This window comes from Larus michahellis, chromosome 5 (assembly GCF_964199755.1).
Source record: "Larus michahellis chromosome 5, bLarMic1.1, whole genome shotgun sequence".
Taxonomy (NCBI): Eukaryota; Metazoa; Chordata; class Aves; order Charadriiformes; family Laridae; genus Larus; species Larus michahellis.
The window spans coordinates 12256366-12283401 of NC_133900.1; the positions used below are offsets into that span (position 1 = coordinate 12256366).

At 44.8% G+C, this 27036-nt stretch overlaps 1 protein-coding gene and 1 long non-coding RNA gene across 6 annotated transcripts in view; both read left to right on the forward strand.

Annotated features, from left to right (window-relative positions):
- Window positions 1-1352: 1352 nt before the first annotated feature.
- LOC141743816 (uncharacterized) lies at window positions 1353-14419 on the forward strand. Of its 2 annotated transcripts, none has more exons than XR_012587208.1 (3): window positions 1353-1483; window positions 1847-3423; window positions 13222-14419. It is a non-coding gene; the product is annotated as an uncharacterized LOC141743816 (long non-coding RNA). The 2 variants fall into 2 exon arrangements; XR_012587207.1 differs by having other exon boundaries at window positions 1400-1488.
- Window positions 14420-23041: 8622 nt separating this feature from the next.
- The window catches only part of LRBA (LPS responsive beige-like anchor protein), a 414027-nt gene continuing 410032 nt past the window's right edge, over window positions 23042-27036 (forward strand). For all 4 annotated transcript variants that reach the window (XM_074588815.1, XM_074588817.1, XM_074588816.1 and 1 more), the window contains exons 1-2: window positions 23042-23451; window positions 23684-24158. In XM_074588815.1, the coding sequence (XP_074444916.1) occupies window positions 23931-24158 (228 nt within the window). In that variant the 5' untranslated portion in view covers window positions 23042-23451; window positions 23684-23930. The remainder of the gene's footprint in view (window positions 23452-23683; window positions 24159-27036) is intronic.

Genomic DNA, 27036 nt, shown 5'->3' on the forward strand with positions numbered 1-27036 from the left:
TCCTCCTTTGCCTGTAGAGGGGAGTCATCGCCTGCTCCACTGGAAGTGCAATATTTTTGTAAATGCATTCCACACTGCCAAAAATACTTTTAGGTCTTGTTGCTAGTCATTGGGACCAACTCTGAAAACAGCAGTTCTTCTAAGATGCGTGTCAGCTCATCTCCCTTCCTCATTCCCAGAGAGAATCCAAAGGGTGCATTAAATATAACCTTAGACTCTGGTACAGAAATAAATCATGTAATGTGATCTGTATGTCAGTTAAATAAGTCACATCGCAATTTCTATTGCACCGATTCATATTAGAAAGTATTTCCTTTTATTGAAAAGACTCTGCAAATGCAAACTCCATGAAGAAAAAGAGCACGAGTACTGGCCAAGTCCTGCTGAGACTCTGCAGCCTGTGGGTGACAGAAAAGATCTTTGCTGTAGTGTCCTGTGCCTCGCCACGGCTGTGGTTTCCCCCTGGCAGCAGCTCTCATAGGGATCGGCTATACACTGCCACAGGAGCCAACCGTTGTAAAATCCATTTTTAAGTTCCCTGCTCCATTTTGGTCTCTGAGGGAAAACCCCAGGGTGGTGCTGGAGTAGTGCTGCCTGCAGGCAGGAGTAGTTCATGTATCTGGGTTCTCTGGATATCCCACTCTCAGACCACTGCCTCAGCAAAACCTGCGCTTCAGGGCAATCATTAGACTTTGCCACCGCCCCAAGCAAGGTGGCTTCAGCAGAGACTGCAAGAAGCAGAGGTATTCCTGTCGCCTGGGGCACTCAAATACAGTAGGCGGGCTGCTTCACACCGCCCATCCTGGGACGCGCTCAAGCCTGTCCTACAGGGACAGACCGACAAGTCAGGAAGCACAATGGTTGAGGTCGGATTAAGGCTTGCTGAAAACTCCTGGGCGAGCCAAGTCCAAAAGGGGTCCCATACAGACCCAAGGCAGTCAGAGACTCCCTGCTCACTCTTCCCTGTGTGAGCTGGTTTTTTTGAGGCACTCAAACATGGTTTTACTTCCTTGGGTTTCCTGTGCAAAGGGAAGATGTCCGGTGTTTGCTGACACTGCTGGCTGCTGCTTCACTGAACCTGGATTCATTTTGTAATCGGTTCTCTTCTGGGAGAAGTGGCATTGTGCATTGACCTGCTTGATCACTGCAGCAGCTCCCGCTGCTTTTAGGGTGTGTCAGAAACATCCCTGATGTCCAGCAGTGGTGCTTTTTGGTGATACCCAAGCTTTGGACCACTGCCTGGGCAAGTGCCAGCCCAGTCAGGGAGTAATTTGCCTTTGGGTTCTTATAGTAGATGATTACTCGTCTAGTGCTCAAGGTCAAGATTCTTCTCTGGGATATTTTGATGTAAATGTTCGACTTCATAGAAGTCCAGTATTGCTCTCCTCCTTCACAGCAGATGGAGACAGTGCAAGTCTTCCCCGAGGGGAGTCAGATGAATATTCTTCCTCAGCACAGTCACCTGCTGCAAAACCTCAAGAGGGTAAGGTCTGTAACTTGCAGTATTTCTACTCCATCTCTTAAAGAAGGAATTACTCAAACTCAGTAAAAAAATGTTACAGAGATGAAAGTATCTAGCTCATAGGCCCTTTCATTTCCTACTCTAATAACCTGGACTCTTTTTCTTTTTGTTGTTTGTTTGTTTGTTTTAAAAGCTAACACCACTAATTTGCTCTCTTGTGAATTATTGCGTTTTGATGGGACATGCATGCAGAAAGCCCAGCTGACGATGACTTCCATCTCTCTGGTTGGGAAGGAAGGGGTGTGTTACCTGCGTGTGCTAAGATGGTGCATTGTGTTACATGCTCCTGAGCTTCTCACTTGTTTTTTGTTTCACAAATTACAGATGCATGCCAGCTTTTATCCGCCTCTTCATGGAGAAATTGGATGTCTTTTTTTGAAGAGATATTTTAATCAGACGGAAATTACTGGACTCACTACAGGGGGAAACCAGTTCAGACCTGTGGCCTGTATCATGCAGGCTTTTTGGGTCCACCTTGAACCACCCATGGATAGCTGGAGAGGGAGCCTGTTCCCTAGTCCAGCAGTGGCTTCAGTTGAACTGCAGCTCAGGAATGAAGGAGGAAAAACAGCACTCGCCATGCTCTCAGCCCTTACACCTCCTAGGTAGGAAACTTACTCCCGGTCTGTATGTCTTGCTGTGTTTTCAGCATGAGGTCGCATGCCCTGCGTTAAGCCAAAGGAACAGCTCAGTGCTGTGCTGTGCCCCATGGAGAAAAGTGCTGCTTTCTGGCTAGAGATGCAAACTACTGTGCTGACGTTGAGTCCAGCAGCCCTTTCAGCTTTACAAAGCCTGCCTGGGCAAATAAACATCAGTTGAGCTGTCAATGAAGCGGGACAGACTGTTCAGGCATTCCTACACTGCACGTGCTCTGGACTCCCAGGCCAGCAGCCTGGAGCTTCCCTGCTAGAGCTTCCGAGACTGACGCAGCGTGATGGCACCTGGTCTGGAAACAGAACTGCCCAGAAAGGGGAGGGTTGCACACCAGCTCTTGGTTGCTGACTGGATCACGCTCATCCTGGAGAAAACAGTCCAGGAGAAAGACATGCTGACGCCATCATGCCTCCAGAGGGGTGGACTGGGCTAGGTCTTCATCCTGAGATTAAAAAGCTTTCCTGGCCTGAAGAAATGAGGCGTTTCACTCTACATAGACGAGCTGAGATGGATTGTTAGGGGTCATTAATACACACCTATCAGCTATTTTTATTTTAATAATATCAAGTAGTACTGGTACTTCCCATCTGTAGTGATTTTTCTGTCTTTTTTTTATGGATTAAGTTGAAAAAGGTTTCCTTCTCTGGTCTGCAGGACCAAAGCCGTCCCTACAGGCGCGAGGAGGCTGGAATACCATGCCAGCCCCTGGAGATGTATGTTTGACCCAGAACCGTGGGTCTCTGCATCCCACCCAGTACCAGCAAGTACCGGTCTAAGGACAAGTTGAGTGCAAGGCACTGTGTCACCTGGGACAAAACCACTTGAAGGCCAGCTGCTGCACGGTGACCTCCGCACGCAGGCTTTCTGGTCTATGGGAGGCACGTCTAGCATCCGCATCCCAACACCACTGGCTCGTTAACACAAGAGACAGCAGCAGTAAGGCCAAAAAAGTTGCTTGGATGGCATCTCGCGCTGCCTGCTTTATGGAAGAAAGGTGGAGAACAAAACTCCCCAGTGAAACAACACTGCAGTGCTCGGGCAGCAAGCAGCATTACATGAAGAACTCGATGATACTGTAGTAGCAACAGCATTTTTTCAATACCTTACATTGGAAAGGGCCTAAGACCGTAATGCTAAATTGGCTTCAATATTCCAGAGTAATCACCAAGTAAGAACTGCCTTCAGGAACGACCGGGACTGAGCCTTGAGCCCCCGCCGCCGGGGATGCGGCTGCACCGAGGGAGAAGGTGAGCGGAGCCGGGCGGCCCCTGGACCCTCCTTGCGGCCGGGGGCGCCGCCGAGCTCCCCGGCCCGGTGGGGGATGCCCAGGGGGAGAGGGGGGGCCCTGGGTTCGCTAGCGGTCGACGGGCGGGTGGCGGGGAGAGCCCGGGGCGGGGGGGGGGGGGCGGCGGGACGGGACGGGGACGGTGTCCCGGCAAGGTCAGACAGCGGTGAAGGCTGCGGCCGCGCGCGCAGAGCGCATGCGCGGAGGCGCCGCCGTACTCCGCGGTGCCGCCCGCTGCTCGGTGCCCCCGCCCCGTCCCGGGACCGCCGGGTGTCGCGGCGCCGCCTGGCGGACGGAAGGCGGCACCGCAGCGCGCGCCCGCGCAGCGTCGCCGCCAGCCTCGCGCCGCCGCCTGGTGGGTGAAAGGCGGCAGCGAGGGAGCCGTCCCGGGCCGCCTCCGCCGCCACCCGTCCCCGAGGCGTGATTCACTGAACCACAGAACCGGAACCGAACTGTAAGATCGAGTCCAACCGTAAACCCAACACTGCCAAGTCCACCGCTAAACCATGTCCCCAAGCGCCACGACTACACCTCTTTTAGACACCTCCAGGGATGGTGACTCAACCACTGCCCCGGGCAGCCTGTTCCGATGCTTGATAACCCTTTCCGTGAAGAAAGTTTTCTTAATATCCAATCTAACCCTCTCCTGGTGCAACTTGAGGCTGTTTCCTCTCCTCCTGTCACCTGCTACTCGGGAGAAGAGACCGACCCTCATCTCTCTACAGCCTCCTTTCAGGCAGTTGTAGAGAGCAATAAGGTCTCCCCTCAGCCTCCTATTCTTCAGACTAAACACCCCCATTTGCCTCAGCTGCCCCTCGTAAGACTTGCTCTCCAGACCCCTCACCCTCATTGCCCTTCTCTGGACCCGCTCCAGCACCTCAATGTCTTTCTTGTAGTGAGGGGCCCAAAACTGGACACAGTATTCGAGGTGCAGCCTCACCAGTGCCGAGTACAGGGGGACGATCACTCCCCTAGTCCTGCTGGCCACACTGTTCCTGATACAGGCCAGGATGCTGTTGGCCTTCTTGGCCACCTGGGCACACTGCTGGCCCATATTCAGCCGGCAGTCGACCAGCACCCCCAGGTCCTTTTCCCCCAGGCAGCTCTCCAGCCACTCTTCCCCAAGCCTGTAGCGCTGCACGGGGTTGTTGTGGCCTTGTTGAACCTCATACCATTGGCCTCCTCCCATCGATCCAGCCTGTCCAGATCCCTCTGTAGAGCCGTCCTACCCTCAAGGAGATCAACACTCCCACCCAACTTGGTGTTGTCTGCAAGCTGACTGAGGGTGCACTCGATCCCCTCCTCCAGATCATTGATGAATTCCTCCTGCAATGTCTTGTCACCTGTCACTTTTAAAATTTTCTTTCAACATCTCCCACTATGTGGTTCAGTGTCCCTAGATTTTAGTTCCTGCCTGTGTTTCTTGTACTCTTTCTCTTTTTAAATTATCTTTTCTGTATTGGGTTTATGTGTCACTGCTTTGGTAGCAGTGGCGGCTTCTGTGAGAAGACTCCAGGAGCTGCCCCCATGGTGGATGGAGCTAGTTCCAGCCATCTGCAAGGGGGACCTGCCATTGGCCAAGGCTGAGCCACAGTTCTCCAGGTGTGGCCTCACCAGTGCTGAGTAAATGGGAAGGATCATTAGACTTTGCCACAGCCCCACACAAAGTGGCTTCACTAGGGACTGTAAGAATCCTGTCCACTGGCCCATGAGGGAGATGCCTGGCAACTGGCAGGAGACAGAAGAGGAGATGGGTTGTGCAACATGGTTTTTATATCCATCTTGTAAACCAAAATAATTTCCTATGTCCAGAACTGGTTATGAAAGACGTGTCTGTCTGTACTAGAACTGGGTTTGAAAGATAATGGAAAGAAGTTCTCACTTTAATTATCATAGAATCATAGAATGGTTTGGGTTGGAAGAGACCTTAGAGACCATCTAGTTCCAACCCCCCTGTCCTGGGCAGGGACACCTCCCACTAGACCAGGCTGCTCAAAGCCCCATCCAGCCTGGCCTTGAACACTTCCAGGGAGGAGGCCTCCACAACTTCCCTGGACAACCTGTTCTAGTGTCTCACCACCCTCGTAGTGAAATGTTTCTTCCTAATATCTAATATAAATCTACCCTTTTCCAGTTTGAAGCCACTAACCCCTTGTCCTATCACTTCCTGTGAAGGTCTAGCATCTCTACTGGGGGAGTGGGAAGGCTTTGTGGGAAATAGAGTATTTGCCTCCTTATATGGGCTTGCAACCCCCACCTAGGAATAAATGTGGTTTCATAATTCAGAAGCCAGGAGGTTTTATGTACTCCCTGTAAATCTTTGGAAACATAGAGGAAGCAACATATCCTGTCTTCTCCTCTAGCTTTCTCCATTTCCCATGAAACTGCTTAACCATTTCGAGATTTTGTCTCTGCGACCCAATGTTACTGGCCTTTGCAATCTGTTTCCTCAACATGATGGGGTCTGTAGTACCCTTTTCTACTAATTGTTGGGTAAGACAAAGACAATGTAAGTATCAGAAACTTGCCCATTCTCATCTTCCCTAAATCAAATCAGTCCCAAAGATCTTTCTACAGGTTAGAAGAAAGGAGAAGCCACGATCCTTATTACAGAGCACAGACGAAGTGAGGGGTACCTTTACAGTCAGGGAGAGCTAACAGCATACAGCTCAGTCAGCACTTCAGGGTATGACTATTTGTTCTTCTTTTTAAAAAAGGGGGTCATGAGCATCTTGTTTGGTCTTGTCCTTTCAGGTTCCCAGTCTAAACAAAATCGATTTTGATTAATTCTATTTAAGTGATCGTCCTTTTAATAATGCTTTCTTCTTGCTATGTGTGTCAAAGATTTTTTTTTAAAGTGTTCCTGAGAAATTTAACCTTGAGATACCTTTTTTTTTTTCCAAACCACCCGTGAAAACTAGCAGTTCCTACCAAAACAGACACTTTTATACAAACCTGCAATTTTTTTATACACAGACCGTACGAACTATTATCAAGTAATCATCAGAAACCATGCTTTATTTAACATATATTTTTTAACCCACCAGAATAAAACCAACAAACTCTCTCCAAAAATCTGAGTGTAGCGTTAGGCCTTTCTTTCTTTGGAAGATCTATGCAGTCAATTTATTTAAACATGTTTAACTTCTGGACATAAATTATTTTTAAGAAATCCCAGCAAGACTACTGATTTATTTTAATAAAAGGAAAACTCAAGAGACCTCGCTAGCTTTTGTTGCTTTCTGTAACTGAGATTTTCTTTTTCCTATCTAATATTTATGAATATAGTGCGCAACAAAATAATTATTCTTGTATAATTTATTTATGTACTCATGTTTGATGAAGGAATTATCAGCATTTTACTCAGTATTTAAATCAGGAAAATTATTCTTTCTGGGTGTAAAAAAGCAATCTTCCCTTTTATTTTAGTTGCCATAAAGCATACATAAACCACACTATCCCCAAATTGCCCTTTGCTTCTGCCTTACAAGCAAAGTAAAACACAAGCCCTTTGTTTTAAATTCCCCTCTCCCCTTCTCGGATAACTCCTACAACTGTTTTTGCACTTCCAGTTTAGCAAATGTTATAGACGAGGTAGAGCTACAGAAATAACTTGCATACCAACTCTCTATCTCCGTACAGCGTGCTAGAGCCTGATGGCAAATTCACTTAAGTTGTCTTTATACATAAAAGCCTCTAATTTAGGAAAAATATTTTGGTTTGTTCCATATAACTCTTTATTTTTGCCTACAACAAGACGATATTAAGGAACAGATTAATCAAACCTAAATTTCATTTGGAGTAACATCAGTCAACAGTTCGGGTGTGATTTAGGCAGAAAAAAATCAGGATCTGAGTGCTTTGCCAAGCAGTGTTCATTCTTGGTGAGTATATGCTTTTTCATAGCACTGCTAGAGCCTACTTAATGTTCTGCTTTTAATTTTGCTTTAAATTTACATTATTTAGGTAGCTGTAAGTGTTTACACCACAGTGTAAATCTACATGCAGGCAGCCTTGTGCCTCATTGACAATATTTTCCTTAGAACCCTGGCTCACATGAGAACTTCCTTGTTGTCCTATTTCCTTGTACGAATACAGCTTTCTTCCTCTGTGGGTCCTCGCTAATTAAAAATACTTTGAATAGTTTGAATCCCGCTGTAGCGAAACATTATGACATAACACATAAATTACAAAGAAAAAACTATGGCTAGCACAGCTCGCTTTCCAGCACACACAATAACAGGGTAGCACACTGCATTTCCAGCCCCTCTCACCTCTTCTCTTCCTTGCTGTAGCCCCAGCAGTGGGGAACGGGCAGGGGAGGGAGGTACCAATGTCTCCCAATATCTGGCCACCACCCAGAAAGTCATCATGCATTTCCTTCTGCTGCTGCTGCTGCTTTCAAGGGTGCATTGGAGAGATTCTGCACAGGCAGAGCCAAGATACTGAGTACTATGGTTGGAGGTTTTTAAAGAGCAGAAAGCTGTTTCAGACAAAAATCATGGTCTCTCTCTATAAGCACAATTAAATGTGGTCGCTGTAGGGAATAGAGACCAGATGTTATATGCTGCCTCTTAATTTTTTACTTCTGCAAATTAAACAGGGTGGGGGGACAGATAGTGCCTGCGCTCCATAATCTTCTGCCCTTTTAGATTACACTTCAGTGGATTATTCAGATTTACCTGTTTTAGGATATTTCTTTGTAAAGTATTTGCATTGCAAAAAATCTATTCTCTCTAGATTTTTTTTTGGTTGGTTTGTTGTTTGTTATTTTGGGGTTGTTTTTTTTTTTTGCTAAGCAAATAATTGATTCTCAAAATTTTATTTTTCTGTGTGCTTCTCAGTTCTCTGTTGTTTTTTTTTTTCCCCAATGTTTTACAGAACATTCTGAAATTTATCCATAAAACTGATAATTTTCTGACTGTAGTGAATTTTTCTGAAACTCATTGCATGTTTTTATACAAGCTTGTTTTGTCTCATTATTATACTTTTCCTTAAGCTCTGATTCTTCTATAAAAGACTATTTTGTAAAAGTGCCGTAGTTGAGGTGATTGAGCACTTTCTTTATCAGCTATTTCCTACCAAATTTGCCTATGGTACGGGTTAAAGTCTCTCTCCCTCTATTGCCAACTCAGCTATAGTTAATCATGCAATTTAGTCTGATGATAATTTATTCCAGCTAATGATGCATGAGATGCAAAGGAGGAGTTTGGGGGACTGGAAATTAGGAGGGGGAAAATTCCCAAACCAAACATTCCCACCTTTTTTCCTTGCAAACTCAGCATATCTTATGCTGAAGTTACTGAGACACTATGGAGCCCTGCTTTTTTTACAGTCTCTTGGTGGTGGAATCACACTTTAAATCATTCTGCAAAAGCATGACTTAGTTAACACTTCATTATGCAAGAAGATTTCCACTATGCTGCAGTTGGCAGAAAAATCTGAGTTTCCTCATGCATTTTATCCATCACCCACTTCAAATTAAGAAAATGTGACTTTAAAAGTTTTTGTCTAAAAGGCATATGGCTGAATGTCTATTTACCCAATCATCAGTTGTACTAGGTGGATATGTTATTAAGTTATATTAAGATATTTCTGTGGATTTTTTTTCCTTTCGAGGAATAAAATGTTTCACTGTAAAGCATCATTTGAAGAGTAACACGTTTCATCTCAAGGATCATGAATGGCTTGCAGTATAATTTTACAGTGTGGCTAGTTAAATTAATTTAATAAGAAGAGAACACGGTTATTTGCTCACATAAGGGTTTCCAAATTGTGATCTTCAGACTACCAGCTGTCTGAAGTGTCATAGTGCGTCGCGCGTACGTGGTGCCAGGGCCAAATCATCCCTTTTTGTATTAAGATCATGGGAGCCTCCAAAATATTTGAGAGTAGTGAGTGGTGTAGGAAATCTGGCAGTCATAATTTTAGTGGAAAATTCTTTTTCAAAAAGTGGAAAATAGACTTATCACTAGAGTAATACTATATCCAGTCCCCAATAACATTCACACTCCTTTAACACTGGGATTCCAGCCTCTAAAAACATATGGATACTTATGGTTATTTTCTACAGCCGAATCCCAAACCCTCTACTCCATTTTTGCTCCTTTCTTTAAGCAAGACTCCAGTTTGCAATAGTTATAAATTCAAACAGTGAGGTTACATGCAACTGAATGATAACCTCTTTCAATTTTGTATCCTTTTAAGATACAAACTTAAGTTGAAAAAGAGAGATCCTTCTGAAATGGATAAATACCCTTGGCATTTTATTGGAAGTGTACTCAAAAAGAAAAGACGGAAAAAATAACCACCCATGGCATTGTCTCCAAAACCAATCCAGCTGCACTACCAGAACATGGAAACTTTTATTTCTCTGCACCTAGCCCTTCTTTTTTGTATGTCTCTCAGCTAATTATGATGTTCTAACTAAAGATATCTTGGTGTATTTCAATAGGCATGGACTTATGCAGAAAGACTTCTCAACCCTGGGCTCAGGTCTGTAATAATGTGATATCCTGACAAAGTAATTACAGAAATATTTTACAGGAAGTGCCATCAAGAAGTCACCTAGTTCACTTCCCTACTATAAATATTTTTAGACCCATTTATATAACCTGTTGAATAACGAGTGCAGTGAATGTTGTAGAAAATCCCTGCTACTCTCACGTTATGTATTTTTCATTACGCTAACACACAGGGCTTCTTTTCCTCTGATATGACTGGGTATCAGAAAATGTTTGTAAACCTCTTTTTTTATAACTAACAACCTGCAAAACAAGACCATTTTTAACAATACCCTGAAGTACCTCTCATTTCAAAAAAGCCCATTATACTTTTATAAATGCCTGTACACCTGGAAAGAAATAACTAAAAGGTAGACTCTGGTCTGTATTTCTTTAGAAAAATAATTTTAGCCTACATTAAATCAGTCTGTTAATTGACTCCATCTTTAAAATCCTCATGACAATGCAGATTCTGCTTTGAAAGCTGACATCCCCTCCCAGAAAGAAAACCACATAGTGGTACGTAAATTTCACACAATTTGAAAAGAAAGACTGCCAGAAATGAAACAGTAAGGATTAGGTTTAAATTAGATTCAATTCATATGTCTAAGTTAAAATTGCGAGTAGCCTTTCTGTAGAGATAGTAAAAACTCAGACAGTAAAAACTTCTGCTTGCTGCCCAAAGCAGGTCTAGTTCCAAAGTTCAGTCAGGTTGCTTAGGGTCTTAGGCATTCAAGTTTTTTAAAATTTCAAGGCTGGGGACTCCACAGCCTCTCTGGGCAACGTGTAACAGCGTGTAACACCCAACTCCATCCCTGCGTGTCCACAATACTTCTGTTTCTTCTACGCAGCCCATCCCCACTTCCAGCCCCATACACTTCCTTTTCGCGTTTGAACTCAGCTAGGAGTTTCCTGCTCAGCCAGTCTGGCCGCCTGCTACGCACACCCATTTTCCTGCAGTTCGGGATGGACCCTCCTTGTGCTTTCAGGAGGCTGCCCGCAAAGACTGAGCCGCTCTCTGTGGCCCTTGGCCCTTCAAAGCATCCTCCCATGAGATCCTGTCTGCGAGCTGCCCGGACATGCTGAAGTTCAGAGTTTGTACTTTGCCACTTCTGCTTCTACTCTCTGCTACTGCTGCTATTAGCTCCCTTCGCTTCTGAGAAAAAGAAATTTGTAAGGCAAGAGCCAGTAAAGTAGATGTCAAACTGTGCACAACCACTCAATTTTTAAAATTGCCAATATTGGATTAGAATTTTAGCTGCCGCATGGTATTACATCCAGTTGCCTTCAGACTGTAAAGGTGGCATAAGGTTACTCCTTGTTTTGCAAAGTGTCAGTTTCCTTCAAGGAGAGAAAAAGGTGATGAAACAGTTGCCACCTTATGTCTGTGACTGTGCTACATGTGCTTATGAACTGGGAAAGAGGGAAAAGTGGGCAGCCAGATTCAGAAACAAATTCTCCGTTCCTCTGTCTCTGTGCTTGAGACAAGGTTCTGGGTATTTATTTTTTTGTCTGAGTATTTTTCAGCTGCCTTTGAATTTCTAATAACCTGAGATCTATCAAGGGACATTCTGGCCACTCCCTGAGTTGTAATACTCCCCAGACGAGTCTTTACCAGCCTCCTCCACGGCATTTCGGTGAGAGTGGAGCAGATCCGTTTCCATCTTCCAAATGGAGCACCCCAAAAGTTGTCGTCTGTCATATGGTGTGTCATGACATAATTCCAACTGCTTGCTCTTTTTTAGCTCTCTCTCCCTCCACAGACGATATAGAATTGTGTTTTCTCCTCTCTTCACTGTGTGTTTGTGTGTCGCCTGTCTCTCCGGTTAGAGAGAGAAGAAAGTTTCTAGAGAAGATTTCACATATAACATAAAGAGATTTGGTTCTCAAACCAAGTGGTCAGTATTCCTCAAAAAATAAATGCGCTATCCATCACCATCAAAGGGTCTTTACAAAAAATTATCCATATGTGTAAATCTACTCATCTCAGGATTTGAGGACACATATTTTATTTTAAATAAAAGAAGAATCAGGCAATAAAAAAATTATCCAAATGCTGAAAATGGCAATGATAAAAATGGCATTTTATCCAATATAACCTATTTGGAACTTATCTAAGAGACTAGTAAAACATTTAAAACATATTCAGTGTTTCAGCTATTAACATGAACTTTGATTGCGTATTATAGAAGCCTTCTTACTGTGCTTCCCAGGTATAGCGCAGTCATTTGAATTCATTCCTTGGCAGTTCCTCAGAGGGTCAGTTTACAATAATTTCCCCAGGACGGGTAGAACGTGAAGGCACTGAAGACATCCCGATGAAGAGAGCTGACCACGTTGCATCAGAACTGATGCAGCTTAACTGACTCTGAGCTCTGCAGAGCTACGTTCGCTTGCAAGAGAACGAAGCCCTGGTCCCTGCGATAAAAGCAAAACGTCAGGGAGGAAAGGTCAGAGACAGACTTCAGACATTTCTGACAGGGAGAATCAGTTATTTCAACTCTCCACTTTAAACTCGAACTGAGTAATATTCTTCCCTACGTTGTGAGTTTTCCATAGAGATCTCCCAGTTTGTTGAAGGAATAACCAGGCTTGAGAGGGAATGGTTGAAGGTAGTATAACAACATGTCAACCCCCTTTTTTCCACATTATAAATTCAACTGCCTCGGAGGAAACCACCTCATGACTTGGAGCACTTTAAGACAAACATTAATAATAACAAATTCTAATTGGTCATTATTGCTTGAATAGAAAATATCAGATTTCATTTTCACCAGGAGGAAATGAAAATGTCATGTACTGTAATATGACAAGCATGGAATTTACAGTAGTGATATGTACTTGTAATTACCTTTATATGTGTAAATGCACACAAAGCAGAACACCAGGGAGGCCGTTTTACAACAGATTTAATCAAGAGAACATCTATGTCTCCTCATAAACTTACTTAACCAACTTTGAAAAAAGAATGGAGTTGATTAGACAGGTTAATGGGGTGATGTCTTTATAAATGACAGATGGCCACGTTAGAACAGAAAGTTGTTCACTCTCCATTTTTTATTTTATTTTACTTATGAGACTATTTTACTGTTTTTTTACTTATGAAAGCATAGCTCATACATTTTTGATTAGCAGTCGTTCACTGAAAAAAAAGCAATTTCCAATGAAACTGAACTTTTAACTGGATGGATGTTGTCATTATGCTGAAGTGGCAATAATCAGAACTAAAATACAAAATGAATTTTTTGGAATTCCAGGTCCTTATAAACATCCTGACCTCCCCGCATTGGCCTGCAAATGGAGAAAAGTGCTTACAGATTTGCAAGCTCATAAGAACATAACAAAGGAATGGAAACATGAAGAAGAAAGCTAGCTTTTTTATGATAAAGGGAACCCATTAGTGATGAATTTGACAGTCTAATTAAAAAATTAGAATTCAAAGAAGGCAAGATTCTTAATTAACAATAATAAAAAATGTTATTATAGTACAGCATTAACTATACTGGGGAAAAAAAAAAAAAACACCTTGGGCATAATGATTTTACCTCAGAATTGTTGAAGTGCAGAATGTGGAATAGCCTAGACTGTTAATCTTCCCTCAGACATATGAGGCATCTGGAAGTGGATCACACCCACAGTGTTACCTGGAGGAGGATTCACTAAGTACCACTACAAAGACCTCTGTCAGTGCGCTCTGGGGACCCTGGCCGGGCCTGCAGAGGAGGAAGCGCAACAGCTGAATCTGCTGTTGAAAGCCACCATCGCGGCAGCAGCTCTTGGCTCGTTCCTGGACGGCATGCTGCTCAGGAATGCTCTGTGTGCCACCCCGGAATGTGCCACAGTTTGTGAAGCCCTCTCCAGAGATTTCCAGTGCTTACTTGTGTGTTAGATAATCACAATTGTGCAATTATTTCTGCAATGTTCGCCCATTGCTATTCTTCCCCTATATGAAAAACGACCATTCCTAAATGGACCAGAAATAAAGAAAATAAGATGTGCAGTGCTAACCTTCTACTGTTTTTTCCACCTCTTTTGGCATTTTTCGCTGATCTGAAGTGTACAGTTTCTTCATCTGATGCAGATCCGTGATTAAAACAATCCTATTGAACAGCTTTCTAGCCTTCCAGACATGAATTTGAAAACCAGTCTCCCAGGAATATTTTCTCTTGAAGATTTCTGTGTGAATTTGGGATTTCTGAGAAGCACTAGACTAAGTTTTGAAAAGCCTCTGGATATGTGGGGCCTTTTTGCATTTATCAGGATTGTGGTTGCAGTGCAGTGAAACAATCCTTAAGCACCTATGTGAAACTCTGCAGTACAGCAGTAATGAACGAGAATTCTAGATACTCCATCAGGACAATGTGGCTGCACCATATCAGAGTCTGGCTCAGCATTTTTTCAAGTTTTCCAAGTGCTAGCATACTGCGGATTTTTTTAATAAAGTACAATAGCGTATCACAAGTTCAATTTCATTTATCTGTATATATGCAAATCAATGGTTTCCGTAACTGCGGCTAATCCTCATTAACAGAAACAGATCAGCTTATCACTTAGGTAGGTGAGTAGGTGAGTGGTTGCCTTCGCTCTTATTAGTAACATTATAATCAACAGTTTGAGGCGATAATTTGATATCATATTTAAGTCACTATACAACTCAATTGACTTGTCACACAATTTACCTCTTATTAACATACAGAAAATAAATTTCACACAGAGTGTTCATCTAGGTAATAGCCATGACTGGCTTTGTGTTCCGAATTGGGGTTTCCAACAGATTAATTGCTATAACATCAGTAGCACCACTTATGAACGTATTACCGTCTGGTCAAGTGTTACCAAACCAAGATGGACATAATGCCATGGAAACTGTTTAGCTCTACCTTTGCTGAATTGATTTCTGAAGTTCAGTCAAAATTTTACCATGTCCTAATACCACAGCCAACCTCTGCTGTGAGATTCCAGATTTTCTCCGGAGCTCCTATTTTCGCTCACAGAATTTTGAGGTGGAGGTACAAATTTTTTGTTTTCAGTTAGTGCCAACTGGAGTAATCAGAACGGTGGTGGATCTCTGGTTTCATAGATGTAGGGGTTCAAATGGAGGGGTAGTGAATTCATCGGATGTAGGGGATAATATAGAAAGGATTATGCAAAAGATTTGTATCTCCAGGAAATACTAACTTCCACAGTGCGGGATGCTTAACAGTAAGCTGCTGTCTTCTGGCACCTGGCTGCCTTGCAGAGTAGTCAGTTTGAGTGCCCGGATATGCAAAATACCACAGCTAATCTAGTCAGACAAGCCTTGATCACTTTAGTTAATTGTGATTTCTTAAAGTAAGTACATAAAATAATGTTCCTCGGTACATGGCCATTACAATGTTCTAATGAAAGACGCTGCAGTTTGGAAGAGCCTGGTAAATGCTGCAATCTTCAGTATCATTTCTTTCTGTTTTCATTCCATTCCCAAAACACTGACTCCCTTGATTCTTTCCTGCTCTGTATGGACTGCCTCCCTGTACGCCTCCTTGCCATCGGTCCTTGTTTCTATTAAAACAGTCTCTTAATCCCCATTCCTTTCACTTTCTCTGCTGTTCTGTTCTCTGTTTAATTCACCTATTTTGATACAGTCCCTCTCCTTCCAAAACATGAAGATTACCTCCTCTTCCTTGTCCTGCTCATCCTCCTACACACAGCCCTATCAAATTTTCTCCCTCCAACAGAGCCTCCTCCTTCTGAATCCTACACAAGTATCTCTTCAGGGGGAGCGATATTGAAAAGAAAATGAGATAATAAAAAAGTGTGTGACAGACTAAAGTAAAAGTTAAGAAGTTAGTAGTTATAATATAAAAGTTTCAGGTGAGCCAAAATTAATACAGCATCCAAAATGTATAATACCTATTTAAAAAGGAGAAAAACAAATACAGCATGAATTCTCAGAGACGCACACCCACACTCGCACACCCACTTTCTTTTCTTTTTGCGTAGCCACCAGTTGCTGCACGGTCTCTGGGAAACAATGACTTAGCCAAAATCCCCAGGCTTGTCTGTTCTCTTCTAACTATTTTTACTTCAACGTTGTGATCCAGAGAAGTACTAAAAGCCAGAGGAAGATTACATGGTTTATGGGTTCACTACAGGGGCATCTCTAATCTTTGTAGTTGTAACGATACAATAGACCTGAAAGACTGAAGCATCACAATCTATGCCAACAGTGAGCTCTTTCTATTATTATTATTATTATCATTATTATTATTATTATTATTAAAGTTTTTGTTACTCATTCCTTTCTGTGACGTAGCACAGGTCCGTAACTGCATTTATTCTACAGGTCTTAATCCAGCCTCTGTGAGAAGCAATTTGTTGGGGATTTCAAAACATCCTCTGAGGTCATACTGGAGTTTTAAGCAGAGAACCTCTCATAATCCCTCTCAAAACTCTAATACAGAGCTATTTCTGTGTCTTCTGCTTCTTTTGGACCCTTTGCGTTCGACTCTGGCCTTTTACGTAGCAAAACCGGGTTTGGCTGGAGAGTTTGAACAGCATGTGAGAAATGATTGGCGTGCAGCGATGTGGGTGGGTACAGCTGCTGCTGGGCCAGGAGCTGCGGCTTCCCCAGTCTCACAGAACCCCTTGTGTCCAGCACAGCAGCACAGGTAAGCGCAGGCTCAAGGCCACCTCCCTCCAGCACCCTCTGTAAGCGTGCAGATACCTGACCTGATGGAAATGGCATTTAATCTCGGGTTTTGGTGAATAGGGCCTTAGTGAAGAAACATGATTTGTAGTGTCTTCTGTATGCTAATGCCATACACCTTTGTTTTGCCCAAACACAGCATAGGGCTTCCTACCAAAGCAGAAAACCAAGTAAAACATGTCTTACAGTGCTGTCAGAAACTGGATTTTTAAGAGGACTTTCATAACAATTACATCTTTTAGTACGAATGAGGGAGTGGAAAAAAGGCTAACAAAATAAGGGTGTGTGACTCAAAAGGAAAGTAAGGAGTGCTCATTAAAAATAACGCACAATGAAACGAGTTGTTTCATAAGTTTATTCAGAATTTACTGTGGTAAAAGTTCATATTTCCTTTGATGGAGATGAAATATTTCCTGACATGACTTGGATAGTGTAAGGAATTACACTGACATTTTGAAGATCCTTCCTAAGCCAAAGGAACCAAAGAAATGAACTAAAGCAGCGTCTTCAGCTCAGTACCGGCATAATTTCCTTAGAGAATGGAAATGCATTTTCTAATGCCACCTAGATGAGACTCATTAAGCATTCATTTATTAATTCAGTGCTTTTAAGCACACTGATAGCAGTAATCACGAGCACGTGATGCAGACAAATGAAGAGATATACTGACTACACTTCTAAACAAAATGAGTCAAATTCACCATATGCATTTTTAAAAATACATTATAAAAAAGTAAAATTCTACATTATAAAAATGCACTGAAGTATTTTTTAAAAATAAAATAATACCACCTAACCCATACCGCAAAAGCCTTCACACCTAATCAAAAGAAAACTTCCTCTTTAGGCAAGGCTAATCTTTATTTTGGGATTACATTGCTCTCTTGAAGTATTATGTTCTCTGTAGCAACAGAGAGGACCTCTCATATTTAAGGTCAACAGTATTTATAAGCAGCTTTTTAACTTGGATTCTAATTTCTAGTCAAGGATTTTTAAAGCAGCTCTGAATCACAGAATCACAGAATCATTTAGGTTGGAAAAGACCCTTAAGATCATCCAGCCCAACCGTTAACCTAGCACTGCCAAGTCCACCGCTAAACCATGTCCCCAAGTGCCACGACTACACATCTTGTAGATACCGCCAGGGATGGCAATTGCACCGCTTCCCTGGGCAGCCTGTTCCAGTGCTTGATAACCCTTTTGTTGAAGTAATTTTTCCTAATATCCAATCTAAACCTCCCCTGGCGCAAATTGAGGCCATTTCCTCTTGTCCAATGCTCAAGATCAAGGAGCATTTTGCCATAAAAAGTTATAAAATTATATATGATTTCTTTTCCCTCATTTTGCTTAAAGGCAGAGTATTTTATTGCTAAAGTGTACTTAATTCAAAACTTTTTCTGACATTACTGGATGTCATGAGCCTTCCCTCCACCCCAACAAAACTGAACTCATCAATTTAGTTGGACTGTGTAAGCAGAGGGAAATTATGCATTATTATGGACACTTGCGTCCTTATCCTATATGAACTAAATGGGGTTTTTTTTTACGTAAAAGATCTGATCCCAGAGCACTGTTCAGATTTAGCTGCAGCAATTAAAAAGGTTAATGACTCCAGCTGCCAAAAATTACTCTTCTTGCAACAGCTGCAACGAAGCTGGCAGTGGGTCTGCTCCTTAGTTGCTGTACCTCACTCCCCCCACTAGCTATGGATGCACACTGAAAGATACCACCAAGTCTACTCTCCCCCGGGGCTGAACAGTCCCAGCGCGCTCAGCCTCTCCTCCTACACCAGATGTTTGAGGATCTTCTCCATCTTTGTAGCCCGTTGCAGGACCCACTCCAGTATGCCCCTGTGTCTCTTGTACTGGGGAGCTTGGAATGGGACACAGCATCCCGGATGGGGCCTGATCAGTGATGAGTAGAAGGTTCAGAAGATTTGAATAGAGCTTCTAAACCAGCACACGTGGTAATACTTTAAAAGGATATTTAAACAGAAAATATATTTTCCATTTTTCTTAAAATCAAGTTCAGAGACTTTACTGGTACTTTCCATAAAATGTTATGGAGTTCTTTCCCAATCTGGAGTTTAAATTAATTTTTAATCCATGCGTTTTGATTTCTTTTGGGTTGTAAGGTTCAGAGAAAACTTTGTGTCATTTTTTATTCCCTTAGCTCAACGCTTCCAGTTTGATTGTGGGAGGCAGAACCAGCATTAGACTTGTAACCACACTTGGGAAACTCAGGGCAAAGGATTAAGACAGATTGGGAGGGTTTACTCCCAGTTCTCAGCTATACTTAAATAACTTTTGTCTAACATAGTCTATTTCTCCAAACATTGGGCGGTGGGTTTTCGGCAACTACCGTGGTTGCTTGAACAGAAAACCGGCCCAAATGGAGAACAGATCACTTGGTGAATTTAACTTTGGTTTTACCTGGCTGAAAAATCAAATTAAAACAACAGTCTTTGGAACCCCAGACTGGCAGTGTGCTGAACGTTACCTGCCTTGACTGATGCACATCCCCTACTGCCTTTAACAATCAAGACCAGTCAAGAAGTATTTATTTATCTATAAGAAAATACGGGAAGATCTGACAGGATTCAACGTGACAGTGCTGTCTTCACTGGCAAACTGCATTTGCTGGCTATTGGAGTATGCAGTTTGGATGAAAACATCTGAAATCCATTGAGCTGGATTTTAGCAATTAATTTTCTTCTGTTTATTTTTTTTTCTAATGTGATGTTAAAACAAAGAAGAAAGCAGAAAAAGATTAACAACAAATGTTGCATTCTACGCAGATAACAGGAGAGGCCAGAAATAGCACTCATACTCCAAGTCACTAGGTACAGAAAAAATTCCAAACATATTTCATTTCTGCTTTTGCCTGGTGGCGATAGCCTGATGAAGAGTGTAGAGATAAAGGCCAAGATAAAGGCCATTTTAAGTATTCCCTTGGAGGCAGGGAATACTTAAAAGCAGGCAGGTAAAACTGATGTGCAAAAATGGGTACTTAGCCAGTTTAAAGGCTCAAATAAAAATTAGATCTTCCGTACAAGGGGGAAGACAATACTTTAGGGAACTACAGGTGACTCATAGAAAGACGGGGAAGCTCAAGCAATAGAAGTGAGAAATCTAAAACATGCTTGAGAAATGCTGGCGTCAGGGAACTCTTAAGATGAAAATGTCGAGATTATACAGCATGTGTAGAACCACACAAGCTCACTGTAGCTTCGTAGAGACTGAACGTGTCAGCATTACAGTTCTAAACATTTCTAATTCTGAGGGAGAAACTGCAGATGTTTGCTACTCAAATTAGAGATTATCATCTCTTCCTAATAATGTATGTATGTAACTAAGGGAGACGAGGAAAGAAAGGAAAAAAAAAGGAGCTTACTCCTTTCTTAGGACTTGGAAATTCAAACAAGAAAGCAGCTATGAAATATTCTGGTCTTGACGTACATTCTATAGATAAATGTAACAATGTAAGAAAATTATGTAGGAAGGGAATGGAACAAGCATTATAACGGAACATGATCCAGGGTGTCTTATTTTTTGCCCCAAAACTGTGGGAAATATGATACCAACACACACAAAGTATGGCATTCCCAAATCAGGCCACAGACAAGTTAAAATATTATTTAGTAATAATATAAGCAGTTAGAATAGTATTTAATAATTACAATCTTCTTTAGCGTGCTTATCAGGAACATTGCACATCACTTCAGAAAGCCATTTTCCAGAAAAACCGTGGCTTGATTTTGTTTGTACCTTTTTTGTGTAAAGGGAGGCGTAGATACAAACAATTTTGTCCCAAACATGGTGCAACGTGAAGAACAAGGTGCAATTTTTGTTTCCCAGACAAAACACCCGCTGGCCTCTTTGGAGTTTCACTGGGGTCAGATTTCAAAACACAGAATTTTTTACCAATTTAAAGATTCATTCCCTTTCCCTCCATAGAATTAAATAAGTGACAGCTTTTTACATCAGAGAGGATGTTAAGCATGTTCATGAAGCGTTAAAATGTACATATATTTATATTTTTTCCTATATCTATCTATCTGCGAGTCATGCCCACATCTCTGAAATGATCCTTCTGTTGGAAACCTTTGTTGTTGAGATACTTTTTTTATAAAACTGATACACTTGCCTGTCTGTTAACGGCTCATAGGGGCTCGCACAGTCCTTACAAGGATGTATAATCCTTATTAACACAAACAGTCTCGTGAAAAATGCGGCGTTGAAGACTCCTCGAATGGCGAGTTTGGAGGCGCAGACCCTCTTAATTCTTTATTACCAGATATTCACATTAATATCAGACAAATAGGTTCATTTAAAAGGTCAAACAAAAGGTTGTTTAGTCTGGAGGAAAGGAGGCTGAGGGGAGACCTTATCGCTCTCTACAACTACCTGAAAGGAGGCTGTAGAGGGGTCGGGGTCGGTCTCTTCTCCCAAGTAACAAGGGATAGGACAAAATGAAACAGCCTCAAGTTGTGCCATGGGAGATTTGGGATCAACATTAGGAAAAATTTCTACACCGAAAGGGTTATCAAGTATTGGAATAGGCTGCCCAGGGAAGCGGGGGAATTGCCATCCTTGGAGGAATTTAGAAGACGGGTAGATGTGGTGCTCAGCGACATGGTTTAGTGATGATTTGTGTCAGAGTTAGGTTGATGGTTGGACTCGATGATCTGAAAGGCCCCTTCCAGCCCAGGTGATTCTATGATCTGAGGTAACACACCCATTTGTCACTCAAGCCACCTCAGAAGGAAGCGCGGAAAGGGCGCCGATTCTCGTGCTGCACAACCAGCAGGAAGCAGGACCCGGAGTTTTGCGTTGGAGGTTACCAACGGGGCGCTTCGCTCACTGTTTCCAGGGCACGCAACGGCAGGTGCAGCTACTGCCTCCAGTCACCGGGATTTGGTGGGTGTTACTTGTTCACCTCCACGGCAGAGGCAGGGAGGGAGAAGGGAGATTTGAGGAGCGGGCCGCTGCCATGCCAGGAAGGGCACCTCGGGGCCTTCCCCCGTCCGGCCACAGGTGGCCACAGGTCCTCTCCGCGTTGCCCGGCCACCTCAGCTCGACCTTCTGAGGGCCGGGCGCCGCGGGTGGGCCTGGCCGGCCAACGGCCGCCGCTCGCCCAGCCCACACCGCTTGGCGGGAAACTTCGCCCGTGGCCACCGGCCCCGCCGCTGGCCGAGCGGTACCGCCACCGCCGCCGTTTACCCGCTGGAAATGGCCATCCCGCGGCGCGGGAGGCCGGCCCAGGGGCGGGGAGGGCACGGAGGGCAAGGCCGCGCCTCCGCCCGCCCCTTCGGGGACGAGACCGCCCCGCGCCGGGGCACGGCCCCGTTGCCAGCCGTGCTCGGCGGGAGCTGAGGGGCGGTGGGTCTAACGCCGCCGCCCCCTTCGCTGGCACCGAGAGGGCGTTTGGGGCAGGGGCCCGTCGCCCGGGCGCGACACCAGCCCTCCCGCAAGCCCGTCGAGAAAGCGGAGCTGCCTCCGACGCCAACCCGAAACAACCAGCGTTTCGCCCTGAAGGAAGGGGGCGATGTTTCCTCCCTCCTCTGTGCCCCCCTTCGACCGCCATTCGTCAAATCCGGGCGGTGTCTCGCATGACCTATATTCGCGTCCCCGGAGAGCAGCGCCGGGAGGCGGAGGAAGGACGGACGGACGCACAGGCTGGGGGTCAGGGTGGGAAGCGGCTCACCCGCCGCCCCACGATCGCTACTGACGGGGGCGTGGGGGGGGCCCCGCCGCCCCGCTCCCCCCTGCGGCGGCAGGAGCTCTACCGGGGAGCTTTGAACGTCCTCCCCCCCCCCCCACCGCCGCCCAGGCGCCCCCGGCCCCTCCGGTTTGGGGGTGCGAAGGCAGAGTGCGCAGCCGGCTTCGCTCCTGCACGCCGCTTACTGCCGCTCGCGTATGGTTTCTTTTATTCTTTAACGATGAAAAACAAACACAACCCCCCAAAAAACCCAAACAACAAACCAACCCGAAAACCACCCTCCCCAAAGAAAAGGCTTCAAAACAGTTACAGAACAGCCCAACAAAGTTTGGGGGGAGTGGTTGCGTACCGCCTTAGGGCCAGCCGGGTCCCCGCAGGTGAGCGTCCCCACGGCGGGCGCCCCGGGAGGCCGGGCCGGGCATGGGGGGGTGTGTGGGGATGTGTGGGTGTGTGTGGAGCGGCGGGGCCGCAGCGGTGGGTGAGGCGCGGGGGGAAGAGGAGGGACGGCCGCCGCCTCCCCGTCGCCGTGGCCTCGCCGTGGCTCCCCACCTTCCCGCCGCGCACCTGGGCGCACCTGAGCACACCTGGGCGTGCGCGAACCGGAGGCCCCCGCCCCGCACGGTGACGGCCCGGCCCGCCCCGCACGGCCGCGCAGGCGCACGGCTCCTGGCCCGGCGGCGCTCCGGCGGCTGAGCGCTGTCATGGCGGCAGCGAGCGGCAGCGTCGGCAGGAAGAGATGGGGCTAATCGAGACCGCGGCGTGAGGCGGCAGCGGCTGAAACTTCAGGCGCCTTTCGGAGAGCGGGGCGGCTGGCGCTGCGCGGCCCGCCCTCCGCAGCCGGCCGGCGGGACAGAGCGGAGCGGAACGGAACAGCCGCGCCGCCTCCCCGGCCCCGGAGCCGGGCGTCAGGGCAGCCCGCGCCCCCTCGGCGGGGGTAGCCAGCGGTGAGTGCGAACTTGCCCGGCGGCGGGTGGCTGCACCTGTCCCCGCCGGCCGTGCGAGGGCAGGAGCCGGAGACGCGGCAGCCGAGGAGCTGGGCGGGAAGGAGGAGCGTATTCCCCTTTTAAAAAAAAAAAAGGTAATTAAAAAAAAAAAATTAAGTCCCTCACGGCCGCGCTCGGAGCGCGGCTCGCGCCGTACGGCGGGTGTGCGGGGGAGCAGGTGGGGGGCGGCGGGAGCGCTCCTGAGGCGGCCGGCGCGGGGCAGGGGCAGGGCGCGGGGGCGGCGGGCTGGCGGTGGGACCCCCCCGGGCTGGCGGGGAGCGCCCTGGCCTCGCCGCGGACTGAAAAATGTCTGGGGTTGTCCTTCAGGGCCGTAAATACCTGCCGGAGGGCAGAGAGCTGCTGACAGACGCCTCCTGCTGAGGAGGAGAGAGCTGGGACTCCGAGGGCGCGTCCTCCCTGTCGGCCCCCCCCCGCCGCCGGACGCGGGTTTCCTCAGGAGCCGGAGCCGAAGGGCAGGAGCGGGCCACCGGCTCCCTCCCCGGTAGCCCAAGTCGCTCCTTCTTCCCTGTGCGGCCGTTGGCGTTTCAAGTCGTGACCTGAAGGGAAGCTGGGCATGGCGAGCGAAGACAAACAAGTTGCTCAGCCAACAGGTGATGATGGAGGAGGAGGTGGAGGAGGAGCGGGAAAAGAAGGAAACGCTGCTGAAGGGGGAAGTGTGCCGCAGCCGCTGAATCCAGGAGTCCCCATCCGAGGCATCAAGATGAAATTTGCTGTGCTGACAGGACTGGTGGAAGTTGGGGAAGTGTCCAACAGGGACATAGTCGACACTGTGTTTAATCTGGTAAGTTGGTTGCCTTTTTGGGCGTGAGAGAAAAGAACAGCATATGCGTGCAGAAGAGTCCCATGCTTTTTTGGTGTAGTTTTTCTGTCAATTTTTTTTTTTGCATGTTTACACTTTCACCATACTAGATTTCAGCTAGGTTTTTTTTTTTTTTTACACAAAAGCTGAAAATAAAGCATATGAGCCTCCCTGTATGCATTTAAACTTGAAACAGCTCTCAACAGCATCCTCCTTAGTTTGCCTCAGAGAAATTGCTGCTTTATTTAGAACTGAAGTGTATTGTTATGTTTAAACATTCAACAGGTGTACTCAACAAGAAAGTTAAATGTTGATTTAGTAACTCAAACTGTCATCAGAACGCACACTTCGTTGTTTTAAGCCAAAACAACTTTTCCTGTGAAGATGTTTGTGTCCCTTTTTTTCCTTCCCGTTTGCTTTGGAAGTAAGCAGAACTTTCATGTTCTGTTTACAGGGAGTGAGGGTGTCAGGGAACAGTTCATTCAAATGCTTTACTTAATTTGCTTATTGGGAAGAGTAGAACGTGGTTTCAATGTCCTTTTTTTATTAATGAATCAGGTAGTCAGTTGCTGTTTTTTGAATACAGTACAGTATTTAATACTTCGTAACAGATCTCACTAAAAATTGAGGATACAACTTTTCCTGTTGAAGCTGCAAAGGTAATATATACCGTTGAACTTCTTGGGCCACACTTAAAACAACTAGGCGAGGTGTTCATGTTTGCTTGCTGAAGGGGACCAAACATTAGGAGAAAAACTGTCTGTAAGTTTACAAAGATACTCTGCTATTATCAGAGTTCTCAAAACATCTCTAAAAATACCCATCGTTCCTCCTTCTTCCTTTTAGTGAGCACCTTTGACTTTAAAACAGTGTGGTTTCTGACAAACCAGGAAGTGAGAGCATGTAATAGTATAAAGCTCGGTAACAAGGAAAGTTGATGCAAAGGGCATACTGTTTTTTAAATGTTGTTTGCATTTCAGTTTTGTTAGTAGTATTCTTTGCTACGTGCAAGCTTTAATGGTCACTAAATATTTGTGTGTGCTGTGTCTGTTTAAAGTTTTTTGATGTTATCTTCTTGGGATATGATAAATGTTTATTTTTTGAATGTTTTCGCATTAACAGAATGTAATGTTCTAAAGTGTTTGGATTGAAGTCCCTATACAGAGAAATTGCAGTACTGCTAACAGAAAAGTCAAGATAGAGGTTTAATGGATGCTTCAAGTATGAGAAAGTGATTTCAGTTACTTAGAGTCCACTTGACAATCATCCTTGACAGAACCCGGTGCTCAGATATACGGACATGAGGTTCAAAAGGAAATTCTAGTAAATAGTTTACAATTTAGGACACTTGTGTGAAGGGAAGTTGTTGATGAGTGTGTTAAATTTTACTTTGTTTCTAGCATGGTCTTTTGAGTGGTGTACAGGAGGTGTATTTTATGGCAGCAGTGGAAAGAGGTTCAGCAGAATAATTAAAAACGTAAAAGCTCCTCGATCCTGGGATTCCTTTTCTGCTCCATTTTGGACAAGAGAGGAAGAAAAAAATTCAGCTTGATTCAGAGAATCCTTGATTTTAGATTTAAGAGGTATGGAGAACTTGACCTGTAGACTGCATTCTCCTGGGTCTTTATTTTCCAAATAGAAGTAGGGGAGAGTTTCTGGCCCTGGAAAGTTTTGAAACTGTGTTTTCACTTTTTCTGCAAGTGAAACAACATCCTGGACCTCTCCAGGAAGATTCCCCACTGTTCTCAGTGGCTCACCTGCCTACGATGCGGGAGGCTAAAGTTCATGCTCCTGCAACACGTTATTTTATCAGAGCAGAAGTAATCACTTGATAGCTATCATGAAACAACCAGTAGTTTGGTAGTAAGTACACTTTACCTGGACTATGTGAGAATAAAATCCAAATTTTTGGGCAATATCAAAAAAAGTAGGTCCCTTGGTTTCTCTGAGTCCCAGGAAAACATATCAGCTGGTGATTAATTTGGAAGGAGAAGATGTCTCGATGTTCTGTGGTTTTATTAAAACTGAAATGCTTAAAGAAATCAAGCCAATCAACAAACTCATAGGTTTTGTTACAGAAAGCATCTGTCTTCTGGATTTTTTTAATTTTTTTTTTTGTAAAAACTGTTAAACTGACTTTTTAATATAGCTTTCTTGGGGTATGAGATCTCCCTACAAAGCAATATTCATCCCTCTCTCATTGAGTTCAGTTGTTAGCTGTGACCTCTTTGATTAGTTGATTAATATTCCTGAAATCGCACTGATCAGAATTTAAGGCATGTGAAATACTGGTTAGCAATGGTGTACTTACTTTTCTGTGCGTGTATGCGGAAAGTTAACTGTTGTATGAAAAAGGGATCCTTAGCTATGTCTTTTCTGGTAGTTTGTTTCCCAGCAGCTTTCGGAGTGAGTTTACTTGGGGTTCAGTTGGGTGTGTGAAAATCATGCTGTGCTCTGTTGTTACTAACGGGGTTAAGCCCAACATATCCCCTCCTATGGGGTTTCATTCAGTTTGGTGACTAATAACTGCACTACCTCGGTGGTGTTAGCAGAAATCGGCTAGCTTGCTTCTTGTACTTTGAAAGGAGGAGACGTACGGTATTTGGGGGATTTTTTTGATCACTAAAGTGAGACATCATTGGGCCAGAGTGGAAGGAAGGCTGGGAAAATCTGTGTCAAGCGGTGTTTTTACAGACTTACTCTTTATATCATAACCACCCTCAAGCGTGAAGAGTTTATTTTTTAAAAAGGGAGGTTAGCTGACCTGATTTTTATTTCTTGAGCAAACATGTTGCTCTTAATTATGCCCTTCAAGTTTGCTGTAGCATATGGAGATTATGGTGAATTTTCAAGAGAAGCC